Source organism: Sesamum indicum, linkage group LG2 (genome assembly GCF_026168435.1).
Source record: "Sesamum indicum cultivar Baizhima isolate 11 linkage group LG2, ASM2616843v1, whole genome shotgun sequence".
Taxonomy (NCBI): domain Eukaryota; kingdom Viridiplantae; phylum Streptophyta; class Magnoliopsida; order Lamiales; family Pedaliaceae; genus Sesamum; species Sesamum indicum.
Window position 1 is genome coordinate 3730270 of NC_142658.1, and position 14239 is coordinate 3744508.

The window sequence follows — 14239 nt, forward strand, 5'->3', positions numbered from 1 at the left end:
CCCTCTCCCGTCCTTGCCGCCCTCCCCCCTCTTCTGCTCTCACCATCGTTGTTCTCTCTCTCTCTCTCTCTCTATATATATATATATATAACTGTTGATTATTTTTATATATATATATATTTATATTGTTTAAATTTATATATTTGTTTAAGCATTGATCGTGGATTGAAATAGATCAAAATTTAGGTGGTATATTTACTAGTTCAGTTTGAACCTTAGATTCAAATTAAATTCGGGGTAATTGAATAAGGGTATAAATGTAATTTTATAATTAAAAATTAAAAAAATAGAAAAAAAAATGCGTGAATTACACAAACTAGCGTTAGGGGTGCAATTGCTCTATTTTTTTTTTCACAGAAAAATTTACTATTATTTTTTTTATAAGAGAATAATTTACTCATTTCATATAATAAAGGGATAATTTACATTTAACCCAAACGATATTGGGCTTACCAATTTGGGCCCATAAAAATATTCTGAAGTCAGTATCATGACACGTTCTCTACTTGGTTCAAAATGTTCACGTACTCCAAGTACACCAGCATGGTATGCTAAGGCACATTAACTTGAACTCAAAGTACAATGTCTTAATCCTGTTATATTGCGCCACGTAAGGACTCAAAGTCGTCTTCACGTTAACGTATCACATCGGATTTCACCTCCCTCCGAAGGAAGAGAGGTTCTCTGCTCTTGCTCACACCAACCAAACTGTGAATTGGGCAGCGAAAGATTCCACTGAAATTTTGATCTTATCAGTAAAACCTCAAAGTTCAATAAGCAAAGAGAGAACACGGTCGAATTTTGACGCGAAAACCTCGCAAATGGCGAGCGGTTGGAGGAGAGCATTCGGGAATGTGAGGTCTTTTGTTGGAAATTCAATGGGCGGTCTAAGGGGTGGGAGCAGTTTAGCTTCATGGATTGTCGCAGGAACCCTCGCTTATTACCTCTGGGTCCGCCCTTCTCAGCAGCTCAGAAGAGAGCAAGAGGCAAAAATTCAATTGTTTTCCGCTGATTCCTATGATGATTTGTGTTTGATTTAATTTGTTTGTTTCCTAAACATTTTTCTTTGGGTGTATCAGGAAAGGGCAGCATTGGCGGCGGCTTCCGATCCATATCGATATGTTGAAAAGCGAAAGCCGATTCCGGATCCTCAGGTTACTATTCTGTGGATGTCGTGCTTTTGTACCGAAATTTTGAGTTGATGAACGGAGAATTCATGTGTGTTCGACAATATATTATGCAGGAGACTGGATTGGTGTACGGGAGTAAAAACGGAGCGAAGAAACCTGAGTGAAGTTTTTTGTAGGAGCGAGGTTATCAGTGAGTTCTTTAAGCTTGAAAAATCAGCTGAAGAATTTTGTTGTTTGTGAAGTTTACTGTTTTCCATATTAATACATGTATGTATTACATAGGAACATGGTTGGTTTGAGCTTTTGTTCATCTGCGTCAGAGTTTGAATAAATGATGAAAGAAATTCAGTGCTTAAGTTGTTTTAATCTCTCTCTGTCTCTGTTTCTCCTTATTACAAGTTTTTCGTAGTATATGAAGGTTTTATGTATAATTGTCATTCCCTCTTGCAGTTATAGTAACTGGTATTTGGTGCTGAGGGTTCGAATTATTTATGTATTTAGACTATTTTGTTGTACAAGAGTATAGTTAAGTAGGATCCTTGTGATCCATAGTTTCATGTGGATCCTTGTAGGTGTTTCATCACTAAAATTTCGAGACAGAAAATGGACTGCTATGCTAGAAAGTTGGAATAATTTCACTTTCCGTACCCCAACTATATCACTAATTTAATTTTGGTACCCAAAGGTTCAAATTCTTGGTTTTGGTCCTCCATTTTTCAAAATAATATTGATTTTGGTACCTAGGACCAATTAGTGACCATTTTGCGGTTTTAGAGCTAAAACCAAGTAGTCCAACTCCATGCTCTTAATCAGTCCCAACATGCTCACGAAATAAAATTAGGCCTCCATTAGTTCATATGTTAGCTTGAATGTTTTGCCACCGGCTATTCCAATTCCTCGGTCTTACAGACATCCTCCAACCACACTACCACAACATATGGTTCGCAGCTACTTAGGCTCCTTCAGCAACAAACTGCACATCTCTATTTTGTAGTAGAAAGCACTCCAAAACAGAGACTTAATAGAATTTTGAATAAACAAGTTGAATGGAAAAGCTTTAACTTTTATTGAAGAAATTTTTGAAATATTACATAGATATTGTCTTCTTCTACCGGAGGAGATACCTGTATAGCCTCGTATGGGCAAGAGGACTACACTCTTAGGAAATCCCCATACAATGAAAAACTTAACACTCAGAAAACTTTGAAAAGACTCTAATATTATTTTTTTAAAACTTGGAGAAAATTTTCGATCCCCCATTTGCTTTTGATTTCTTTATTTGTAATAGCCCGTGGACAAACACGGACTTCAAACTTGTTTTGGTGACGTCATGGCATTAATCACCTGATTTGGCTTCCTGCTTTCAAGCTGTGGCCATTAAACTTGTCGGCCACTTGCTTTTCTAATTGTCGACATTTGCATTTTGACTGTGGGCCATTTTTGTTGTTTTTTGCAGATAGTTCTCTTTTTTGTCTTTTACGTTCTGCGGTTTTTACCTCGTCTCTTAAAAATCATTCTGGTGCTTTTACCTTTTTCTGGTTTGGATCCAGATTTTTTCTAGGTCATGTAGATCTTTGCTCCAAACAAAGGCTTTTATCGTAACTCACAACAAGGGCATATATGGTTATGTCATTGTCCAACATGCATCATGCTGTATGCCTGGTGGCCTGTGTTGCTGGTAGCTATTTTTTCCAGATGAGCATTCTCTTTTCTTGAATAGGCTCTCCACAAACTCAGGGCAGGACTCTTCCCTCTCATGGAATTTAAGAGGAAAGATCCATTTAATTTGTTTTCATATTTTTGAGCCTTTGTTCATCCTAGTCCGAGTTTGAACAAATAATGAAAGAAATTCAGTGCTTAAGTTGTTTTGGTCACTCTCTACCTCTGTTTCTCCTTACTTTACAAGTTTTCGTAGAATATGAAGGTGGCATGTATAATTATTATTTACTCTAACTGGTATTTGGTGATGAAGGTCGGAATAATTTATGTATTTCGACTACTTTTGCTTTAAATATAGTCAGTAGGATCCTTGTGATCCATAGTTTCATACGGATTCTGTTAAATGTTTTCATCATTTGAAATTTTAGACAGGAAAAGACTGGTATGCTGATAAGTTAGTTGTGCAATAAAATTCCAGCAGAGGTGTTAAGCTAGGGGATGGATTTTTGCTGATTCCCTAATCATTAGGCATCTTTAAGAAGTTCAACAAGTATAATATGATGCCCAAAAAGCATGATAGCACTGGATAATAATAAACTACAACAACTGAAGTCTTTCGATGAAATGCAATTCGTTGAATGGTCCAACTTTGTGAAGAATCTGAATACAAATGCTTACATCTTGAGACATAATAACAATAAGCGTCAAGAAGGACTTCTGTTCCATATTCCGGAATTTGTTTCCTGAACATAAAATCAAGAAATAATGTTATGACAAATCTGTTACAAAAATTGATAAACTGACAAGCATTCTATTAAACCATATAATAGTTTTACCATAAACAAGCCCTCAAGTAGTATTTCCACAATTTTTTCTGGCTGAATTTTCATCCTATGCAACACGTACGATTGACTAACTGAATTCCTTGACTTTAGCATCTTATTTGAGCATCATCAGTTGGTAAGTTTACATGAGAACAAATGAGTTTACCTGAAGAGATAATTGCAGGCTGTTACTGTGACTCTTGATGAGAATTATGTATTCATCTTGCACTGGGTTGCAATTGCGCCTACTACTGATAACCATGCAGAACCGTTCTTTTTCCTCCTTGTGCTTTGTGTTGAGAATTATGTATTCATCTTGCATTGCCTTGCAATTGCGCTACTACTGATAATCATGCAGAACTGCTATTTTTCCTCCTTGTGCTTTGCGAAAAAGCAATAAGATTCTACTTCTACAAGCCATTTTGGTTTAATATACCGAGTATATCATTTCTTTCGCCAAAATTACAATCTTAGTATGCTGTTCCCCAGTTAGCTGCATTCGATGTGTGCTTCCACAAACATTGAAGTGGGAAGATGTGGAGCCAACTTGATGTCGACGAATTCATAGCCAGCAAATTTGGAGAATGGCAATTGAAGTAATTGCCACTCTTTGTCAACACGACAGTTTGATTTATTTATATATGGCTACTGTTAGTTCCTATTCAGAAGCCAACATGAAGTGTGAAAATGAATTATCACCTTTTCATAGAAACAACCTTCACTAAGCTAATGAGGGAGTATAATAGCTAATGGTACATTTAGTAATCAGTTTGGTATTTAATATCTGCCCCATCTCCAACAGCTCTTGTGTGCTTGTTTGATGTGACTAACTTGATTTATGAGCCTTCTGTCTCACGGTATGTCTGTGTGCGGATGGTTTTGGGACTCTTTAGATGATTTCTGCGATCTTCTTTTATTCTACTTATAGCACATAGGCTATAGTGCAGATGGAATGTATTGGCTATGGACCTATGGTATCGATGAAATACAGAATGAGCCAGGTGTCCAAATAGCATTATCTCATTGATTCTCCTGACATCTATCTCATACTCTTACATGCTAAAAAGTACAAATGTCTGCAAGTGTGTAACCTTGAAAAAAGGTCTTTGGAGATTGGAGAAGAGGAAATTAACCAGTATATTCAAATTGAAAACTTAAAAGTAAACTTCAACCTTGCGGATGCAGTTTCCTTGATTAGGATGTTACAATTACAAAACAATGCGTGAGTTCTATTTTTCATTTTCGAGACTGTACAGTGCCATTCTTTAGATATATTACTGATCTGTATATTAACTGCCCTACATTTGAGGTGATTGTTATCATGGTTGTTCAACTTATTCCATGGATTTTTACTTCACTGTTTTCTTGTTATCGTCTGAAGTTTTGGCCTTGCACCTTATTTTGGTCCCATTTGCTTAGTGCCCGTATGTTAAAAGATGCACCCTGCTGTTCTCTTTTCTGATTAGGTCTCTTATTCTTGAGTTTATCCAATCTCCAAGACAATAGTTCTTTCAAATTCCAACATTATCTTTTTGGGGTCTTCATTTCTTTTAAAATTAACATGATTGTGTCTGCATTTGATTTGCTGAAATGAAGGAAAAGACATCACAGAAAAGCTTAAGGAGGCCGGCCAAAGTTGAAGGGGCTGACCATTCTTGGTGAGTCTATATGCTCTACTCTACTGCTTTGTCCTACCCATAAATGTAAAACTTGCCGACTGAGAAAAATGCACTTGCTGGAGGAAGTATATTTTTGACTTGTTTGCGGCCATCTATTCCTACTAGTACATTCATCTTGTTACAGCATTCTTTCCTCCTTTCTGGTTTCAGCTTTTTCAACATTTTTCTTGCATCATTGTTCGGTGAGACTTTTAGGTGGTGGTGTTCTCTTTTATAGCTTTTCCTTTTCTTCAGAGTTCTTTTTATAGCTTTTCAGTTTCATGATTTGGTCGGAAATTTCTATATACTTGCTTAGGTGTACATTAGTTTCAAACTTTGCTGCTAAAAGTGTTGTTGTGCATGTATGTGTTGTTGATTGAATGAGGAATTCAAAGCGGAGAATAACGGAATTTTGGGTTATTGTCAGCAAATTGAAGGGTAAATTACATTTTTTGTCCCATAAGTGGACTCGATTCCAATTTTAGTCCCATACTAAGGGCAATTCGCACATTTGGTCCCGTAAGTGGATTTTTTTTTCAATTTCAGTCCCGATTGGGGATTTCCGTTAAAACTTAACGGCAGCTGCTGAAATCCGTTAGGTGCTGTTAGATATGGAGGGAAAACATGTAGAATTGGAGAGAAAGCATGGAGAATTGGAGAAAAAATCAACAACTTGGTGGAAATTACACTATACCCTCTTCCTTCTAAAACAACACCATAAGCCAAGATACAACCAAAAAATAAACTAAAATAATTTGTTTTTGTTGCATCTGTGCAATTTTGTCCTCCATTCTATTCAGTTTTCGAAGCAATTAAGGTATGATAACATTTGCCCTTGCACACATCGGCGGATCTTCCCAATGAAAAAAACCACATCCGCTTCTTTTTTTCGTATACCCAAAAAACCTCCTACTTGAGTTGTCGTCGGTCCATGAGGTTTTCAAAATCGCAAGCCTTCCACAATGACAAAAATTTTCTCTATTACCAGCCATATTTTGTGAGATTTTTTTCTACTAAATGCTAGAGAGAAATGAAGAAATGGGATTTAAATAGAAGGAAGAGGGTATAGTGTAATTTCCACCAAGTTGTTGATTTTTCCTCCAATTCTCCATGCTTTCCCTTCAATTCTACATGCTTTCCCTCCATATTTAACAGCACCTAACGAATTTCAGCAGCTGCCGTTAGGTTTTAACGGAAATTCCCAACCGGGACTGAAATTAGAAAAAAAATCCACTTACGGGGCCAAATGTGCGAATTGTCCTTAGTATGAGACTAAAATTGGAATCGGGTCCACTTATGGGACCAAAAATGTAATTTACCCCAAATTGAATACCTGATTTGTCTATTTAATTTGTTCAATTTGCATGTACAGACAAAACTCGGAATCAAATCATTTCCTCTGAGCAAGTTTCTATATGGTTCTGGAGATGTTATTCATCTGATCTATCAAATGACCTGTCTATCGTATCATTGGAATTGATGTTCGATCTAAAGAGAGTAAACTTATCTTATTATCATACATCACAAATAAAATAAAATTGATATTTTGGATGGATAAAATAAAACATACATACATACATAATTATTTTATATTTTAGGGGGTATTTATAAATTTTCCAATTAAAATTGAGGTATACACAATTATGTCAGATGAATGTAATTTTCCTCCCTTAAATAAAATTTTAAATTCTAAAATTCGATAAAAATATTTTTAAGTTTGAAAAGCCCAACTATTAACTGTATTAAATTTCTCCGGAAAATTGCTCTTGCTCTTACATTATGAGTTATTTTATTTATTGATAATCAATTTTAAATTTACTTTTTTTTTCAATTATATGTATTATATTGACAAAATTTAATTTCTAAACTCGAATACAATTTATCCCCCAAAATATTCAAAGAGACATTTTACCTCCAAATTCACATGTGTTTAAGATTGATTTCCAACTTTTATCAGTTATGCCTATTTTTTATAAAATAAAATTAAAATTTTGAATATTTTGAAAAATAAATTATATTAATCGAGATAATTTTAATTTTCTATTGAATGAACTAGACAAAACAGATTCAGAACTTCAAGTTCAAAAATTAAATTTTGTGAAAATTTACCAGAAATAAATTAATAGAGTTAAAAGAAAACTAAAAATTTTTAAATTGAATATAAAAAAATAAGAGAATTCATAACACAAAAAAGATAGGGATAACTTTGCTGCGGCTATTTATTTATTATATCCAAAGAAAAAAAATCATCACAAATACAAATCAATTGCGGTTCCGCAATGGCCTTTAACCGTTGTTTCCGTAAGTATAGTCAAAATATTAGCCATAATTAAAATTATGAGAAATGTTTTGGCTATTGCTAAAAATTTATGGCGAATACCGATTAATTATGGCAAAAATTTAAATATTTGTTTTAATTTTATTTAATCGTGGTTAATAGTACTGATTCACCATTATTTTTAAGCCATGGTAGTTTCTGGAGTTGAAGGGATAATTACACTTTTCGTCCCTACAGTTGGCTACTTCTTCGTTTTGGGTTCCTAAATTTCTTGATCATGATTTTGGTTATTGACTTTTATGATTTTTAATAGAACTGGTCATGTCGTTAGTTGTACTGTTAGATTTTACGAAAATGATAAAGTTACGAAATATTGATAGATGAAAGATGATAGAACGGCGTAACCTTTTATCAAAATTAGATATCAAAATCGAGCTTGAAAAAAATTTAGGGGCTCGAATTAAATAAGTGAATATATAGGGACGAAAAATATAATTATTTTGTCGAATGCGTAACTAAAATTATTTAATTAATCATAATTAATCTACCACAAATTAATAAAGTTGAAGCTGCCATGTGGATGATTACAGAATTAATTCACCATTATTAAAAATTGAAGTAATTAAATAGAAATAAAATATTAAGAAGCTGATCATTACATTAGTTCACATTTGTGGAAAATCTTCTTCCTTAACTCGGTATTGATGATTATGTCAATATAGTCACCCTCACCTCAACCAATCACTCACAAAGATATTGAAATTAAAACTTCTTTGTGTATGCAATAATTTAATTATAATATTTTCATTTACTCAATGAAAATTTTAGTTCTGAAATTTATAATTTTAGTTCTGAAATTTATAATTTTAGTTCTTTCGATGAAAATCAATCAAAAATTCGGTGGAGCACTTGGAGGGTTTCAAGGGAATTGTGGATTTTTCCCACATGTACGGGAAAATTGCTTGTGACGACTTATGTAATTAACCATTTTGAAGGACGTTGAAGATATTTTCTATTGTAGATCGAAGGCTGAATCGAAGAACAAAGATCGAAAAATGTAGTCATTGTCCTCCAAAATGACTAGAGATGATTATCACATAAGCTGGCATGAATGACTTTCTTGCCCATTTGGAAAAAATTCTTAATTCCCAAAAATTTCCAATTGCTCTGCTGAGAGTACTGAATTTATAATAAAATTATAAATTTCAGGATTATAATTGGCAATATATTAGTTATGGGATAACGGTTGCCACCCCCAACATATACGACTAAAATTGAATTTTTGCCAAAATAATGCATAGTCCATTTTTTTTTCATTCATTGAAGAAAAAATGAAATGAATAATTAATCAAAATTGATAAAGTAGATTAAATTTGAATTTACATGAATAAATAAATAATTGGATTATAATTAACTAATTACTATTATTACAATAAATAAATATTACTATTAAAGTAGCTATGTTGATTCACTCATAAGTGCAATTTTAAGTCAATTCTATTCTATAACCTATTTTTGGGAATTGGTTTTCAAGATTGATGATTTTTTTTTTAAAAAAAAAAGAAAAGTCAAATAGATTATTAGGTATAGATACTAACATAAAAATGTCTAGTGGGCTAGTGCTCTACTCATCATCCCCACCTAAGTATTTGAATTTGAATATGAATATGAATATGAATATGAATAGAAAAGAGATTGTAATAAATGTGACCGTTCACATGGTTTCATGATCTTGTTCACACGCCATGTATTAATATTTGGGTTTTATTACATAGTTTTGAGAATTAAATCATGAGATGATGGCTAACATCATCATTTGTTGGGTGATTAGCCACACTAATTCAACATACTTAGTCATTCTCATTGTCATATCAATACAATTAGAGCTAGTATTGAGTTGGTATGAAAAAGGAGACGTGATTAGACCAACGGATTTGATGTGGTAGTGATTTTGAGTAGGAGATCGAATCGAAAATTACCTTCAATATAATAATACTCTTCAGATCTAATTTTGAAAGTGTAGTCAAATCATAAATAATGACACTGATATTTTGGTATTTATAGAGAGGTTGGTAATACTAAGGTGCAGTAAGGTATATATATATTATATGAAGTATTTTTAGATATGAAAATTATTTTATACCCCCATGAATAAATTGATATCACTAATATATCTATCATATAGACACCACCCTCGAACAAATTGCTAACATCGAAAGTCGAGAGTACACAATAAGGTCGAGGTAAAGGTAGATTTCATGCTTGGTAGAGGGTGGGTGGGTATCTAATAAGTCTTGGTTCTACCCACCCCCAACATTCATTCCGTTGAGTTGTTGCACAAGTATGGCTTCCAAAGGTAAGAGTTATTCCTTTGTATTTTTGTGTTTTACTTTTCAATTTCTTTCTTTCTTACTCAAACTTCATAGTGAAATATGAGGGAATGATGACTGGGTAGTGGGTGGGGAGGTGTTGATGGAGGCAGGACATCAGAGAGAGAATAATCGATCGCTTAGAGGTAGTAACGATAGTTGGTCCCAGGAGTCACCAGGTTGAGGTGCTGCCTTGGCTTGGCAGCTCACTGTGGCGAGAGGAGGAGCTCCGAGCGTTACGCCAGCTCGAGGCACTACCTCGAGCTGGTGAGGGACTGCCGTGCGCAAACCCACCTCGCACGCGGTCGGCTGTCAAGCCAAGGCAGTGTTGCCTAGGCGTGGAATTCGCCTGGCATTCTCAGTCGGATCTTAACTTATGGTCGGACAATGTTCACTCGTATTTGGTAGGATATTTGCCTAATCATATTGCAACAATTATGGAGTTGTCTGAATGTCTATTTTCTGATTCAGATGGTTATTTTTGTTTCTGGTGAAGAGTTTCGTTCGAGTGATGAACGTGTGGACGAGGTAGTATTCGGAAGTGAGGATGAGGAGTTGTAGGCGAGAGAGAGGATGTTGGAGGGCAAAGACACCGACGGCGAGAGTGAAGATGCCGAGGACAAGGATGAGGAGGTGGAGGTTTATGAAATCTTAGAGCGGCGAAGTGTAGTTATGGCCTTAGGCATAGGTGACGGGCATCACGAGAGGCAAGGAGTTCCAAGGTGTGGATATTGGCACGTGTGGTAGTTCACTTACTTGTGAGGAGCTCTTACTTATTCAGAGGAAGATCGGTTAGGCCTCTACCTATAAGTTCGTTCTTCCTTCTTTGGGTAGAGTATTAGAGAGCCTCACTTAGGGTGTAGGTACTTCCTTCTGATGATAAACAATAATTTTATTTCTATACTCACTTGGGGTGTAGATTTTCAGATGGGTTCACTTCCTCTCGGCGCCCCTGGAAAGAGAAGTTTTCTCTATGTTAGGTGACGACGGTCGGGATTTGTCCTCCAATTCAAGTAGTTTCCCCATTTGGATTCCCCATTGCGAAGAGTTAGGTGACCTTCGCAAAAGTTTTGATTAGTAAGATTATGTAGTCGTATGATTGATATTGTGCAATATTTCTCCTTTGGTATTAATGCTTGCTTTGTTTAAGTATGGATTTTGTTTACCTCTCTCGCACATGTAATGAAATTTCTCATTTTCTTCATCTCTTATCAAAGGTAAGAAGCTTCACATTGGGATGGCGTGTCCGAGGAATGTGGTCGTGAAGAAACAAAAATATCATGAGCAGGAATTAGCTCGACAGCGGACGGGGAGTAAGGGTGGCTCATGCACGCTCGTTAGTTCGACCAAGGGTTTCCGTTCTTTTTCTGTTGATGTTCTCAAGTCTCTGCCCCAAGGGGTTTGTACTGGGTCTTCTCCTCCACAAAACAGGGCACGAGATATCCATTTTGCTTCTGCTTCTGCTTCTACTCCATAGGGTGATACTTTTTACCATCAACATGAACTAGGCAGAAGGCAGACTGTATTGGGATACCGCAGACATTTTCTTAACTTGGAATGCACAAAAAATGTGGTGAGTGAGGACGGTTTGAGGCGATTTTCCACTCTAACCGACGAGGAAGTGAATGAGTTGTTAGTCGAAGAATTGGCTTGGACATGCTAGTTATGATTTTGCCTTACTTGTCGCATATTATTCTTCTTTTATTGACTTGACTGTCTTACTCTCATATCCTTACTTTGACCATGTTGGCACGAAACCGAAGGGTAAGCAAGGGGAGATTAGCCTTTTGGATTTCATAAAGCAGTGCACGACGTTGGAGATTGGTCTAAAGTGGCATGTGAGTAATGACTGAAATATGCATATATCTCACTAGCAAGTGCACTAGCTATCAAGTAGTATAATATGTAATGATCCCATGAGGATTTAAATGAAATAATTACCAAAACTATAACTATCTGCGATTATCGAGACGATCGTGAACCAAGTGATAGATTAACTACAAAAAAATAATAACTAAGAAAAATAAATCAAACGAACGTGTTGGAGAACATTTAGGAATGTGAAAGATGCTAAGGCTATTAGTCTACCTAATTGATCCAATAAATGCGAAATTCACAAATTAATCTAGCAGGCCTTTCATAAACTGAGGCTTTTCCCAAGTTAAAGAATATACTCTCTCGAGCTATACCAAGAAATAGTGGATAAAACTCATGATAATAATCTATTAAAATCTGTGAAAAAACTGTGTAATCAGATGAATCGCGTATATGTATGTCTGCATATCATTCAATTCACATCATGAATTACCCTGTTCACTATGTTGAATTCCCTCTGAGTCCATCAACATAATTAATTAAATCAAGAGTTGATAAGACTCTCAAATTATGAAAACAAGCACAGTAATGCATAGATCATACAAAAATAAAGTTGTAGATTAATTCGATAAAATATGAAAACTGCGGCATAACTCATGGGTACGGGCTATTAAAAGTCGGCATGCCAGAAAGAAAATAGAAATGAAAACACAAAGTGAGCATGGGTTTGCCTCCCATGAAGCGCTTGTTTAACGTCATTAGCTTGACGATGGGTTTCTCAATTGGGTGAAAGTAGGAGAGGCTCCATGGGAGGTGGTAGTGTTCCCTCAAATAGTGCTTGAGCCTATTGCCAATCTATTCGAATAGGGCCCTTGTCCTTATGGTGCCACCTGTTACCATTCTTGAATTTTTTTCTTTCTCATGTGAGATTCATGCCATGTCTTGGTGTGTTCTTTGTACAATCTGTCATTTTTATAGGTGTGGTTCCTCCATCTCTTCGACCTATTAGGTTGACGTCCCTTATTTTCACTTACCTTTTTTCAATTGGATGATGCTTCAAGTTGTGGTTTTACTTTGACACCTTCTGCGATTTTTGACTTTAATTCTTGTCCAATATCTAAAAAAATTGTAACCTCCTCATGCGCTTCTTTCATGTCCTGCAAATTATTCCCATTAAAATTTTTGACGTAATTTTCTTTTGGATCCTCACATTTGACTAAATGCAAATCGTCAGTTCTAGGGGTATTAAGACTATCAATTGCAAATATGTCATGGTCATTCTTGCGTAGATATTTAATAGGTGTAAACACATTAAAGACTATATGTTCATCATTAATTTTAAGAATGAGTTGAGCTTTTTGCACATCAATCAAGAGAACGAATACTCCATCATCGGTCTTTCTACGGCTCTCATATTTTTCAAAGTTGTCTCAATAATTTCCTCTTTCAATGGTGTTTTTCTATAGTTAGAATGTTCTCTCAATTTTTGGATCGAATTGTGTCGACTCTCCACCACTGCTTCGTGTCATAAGGTGACATGAAAGTAAAAAAAATCCTAATTAACCAAGACTCAAGAGTTCTGAATATTACTTCAAATTAAATCCCCGGCGACGACGCCAAAAACTTGATTGCTAAAATATGTATATATGTGACTAGCAAGCGCACTAGCTATCAACTAGTATAATATGTATAGATCCCACGACGATTTAAACGAAATAATTACCAAAACTATAACTAATTTAAGATTATCTAGACAATCGTGAGCCAAGTGATAGATTAACTACGAAAAAAAATTATTAAGTAAAATAAATCAATCAAAACTGTTGGAGAAGATTTAGGAATGAGAAAGATGCTAAGGCTATTGGTCCACCTAATTGATCGAATGAATGCAGAATTCAGAAATTAATCAAGCAGACAATGCTTTTATACACTAAGGTTTTTTTCAAGTTAATTCAATATACTTTATCGAGCTATACCAAACCAATTATTATCAAGAAAATAATGAATTTCTCCAATCTAAAATTCGTGATGATAATGCATTAAGATCTGTGAAAAACTTGTGTAATTAGATGAATCACGTCTATGTATGTCTACATATCGTTCAATTCACACAATGAATTACACTGTTCACTATGTCGAGTTCCCTCTCAATTCATCAACATAATTACTTACATTTAAGAGTTGACCAGACTCTTAAATTAGAAAAAGCAAGAACCGTAACGCATGGATATGCAAAAATAAAGCTATAGAGTAATTCGATAAAATACTCAAAATATTGTCTCAATTAGTTTTTCAAAAGCCCTAGCGAAAAATAAATTAGTTCATCCTAAGTAGATAAAACACAAAAGAAAAGAATAAAAAAAACTCATGGAGTCTAAAGTCGGGCGTGAACGGTCTGTGACTCAGGCGCTTGGATCAATTTCTTCACTTGTTTTGTTGTTGTCTTCTCCGTACTCAATGATTTTCTCCCTTTTCTCCAGAAAAAAGAACGAAAAAACCTTCTTCA

General features: G+C 35.1%; 1 protein-coding gene and 1 long non-coding RNA gene across 5 annotated transcripts; both read left to right on the top strand.

Moving 5' to 3' along the window:
• Nucleotides 1-663: 663 nt before the first annotated feature.
• LOC105178288 (subtilisin-like protease) lies at nt 664-5525 on the top strand. 4 transcript variants are annotated; one of them, XM_020698556.2, is made up of 4 exons: nt 664-986; nt 1080-1154; nt 1244-1320; nt 4103-4394. In XM_020698556.2, exons 1-3 carry the CDS (start codon nt 822-824, stop codon nt 1292-1294), a joined length of 291 nt encoding a protein of 96 aa, XP_020554215.1. In that variant the 5' UTR covers nt 664-821; the 3' UTR covers nt 1295-1320; nt 4103-4394. The 4 variants fall into 4 exon arrangements, with proteins under 4 accessions (XP_020554215.1, XP_020554213.1, XP_011100041.1 ...); XM_020698554.2 differs by lacking the exon at nt 4103-4394 and adding an exon at nt 2681-3179; XM_011101739.3 differs by lacking the exon at nt 4103-4394 and adding an exon at nt 5210-5525 and having other exon boundaries at nt 665-986.
• A 3828-nt stretch (nt 5526-9353) lies between these two features.
• On the top strand, nt 9354-11597 carry LOC110011301 (uncharacterized). The gene is made up of 2 exons (XR_002286274.2): nt 9354-9905; nt 11136-11597. It is a non-coding gene; the product is annotated as an uncharacterized LOC110011301 (long non-coding RNA).
• Nucleotides 11598-14239: the final 2642 nt, after the last annotated feature.

Excerpts from the sequence above, each read along its gene's own strand:
- LOC105178288 (XM_020698556.2), top strand. The coding sequence starts at position 822 with ATGGCGAGCGGTTGGAGGAGAGCATTCGGGAATGTGAGGTCTTTTGTT. Across the intron at positions 987-1,079 it reads AGCTCAGAAGAGAGCAAGAG|GAAAGGGCAGCATTGGCGGC; the intron begins GCAAAAATTCAA and ends TGGGTGTATCAG. Across the intron at positions 1,155-1,243 it reads AGCCGATTCCGGATCCTCAG|GAGACTGGATTGGTGTACGG; the intron begins GTTACTATTCTG and ends TATATTATGCAG.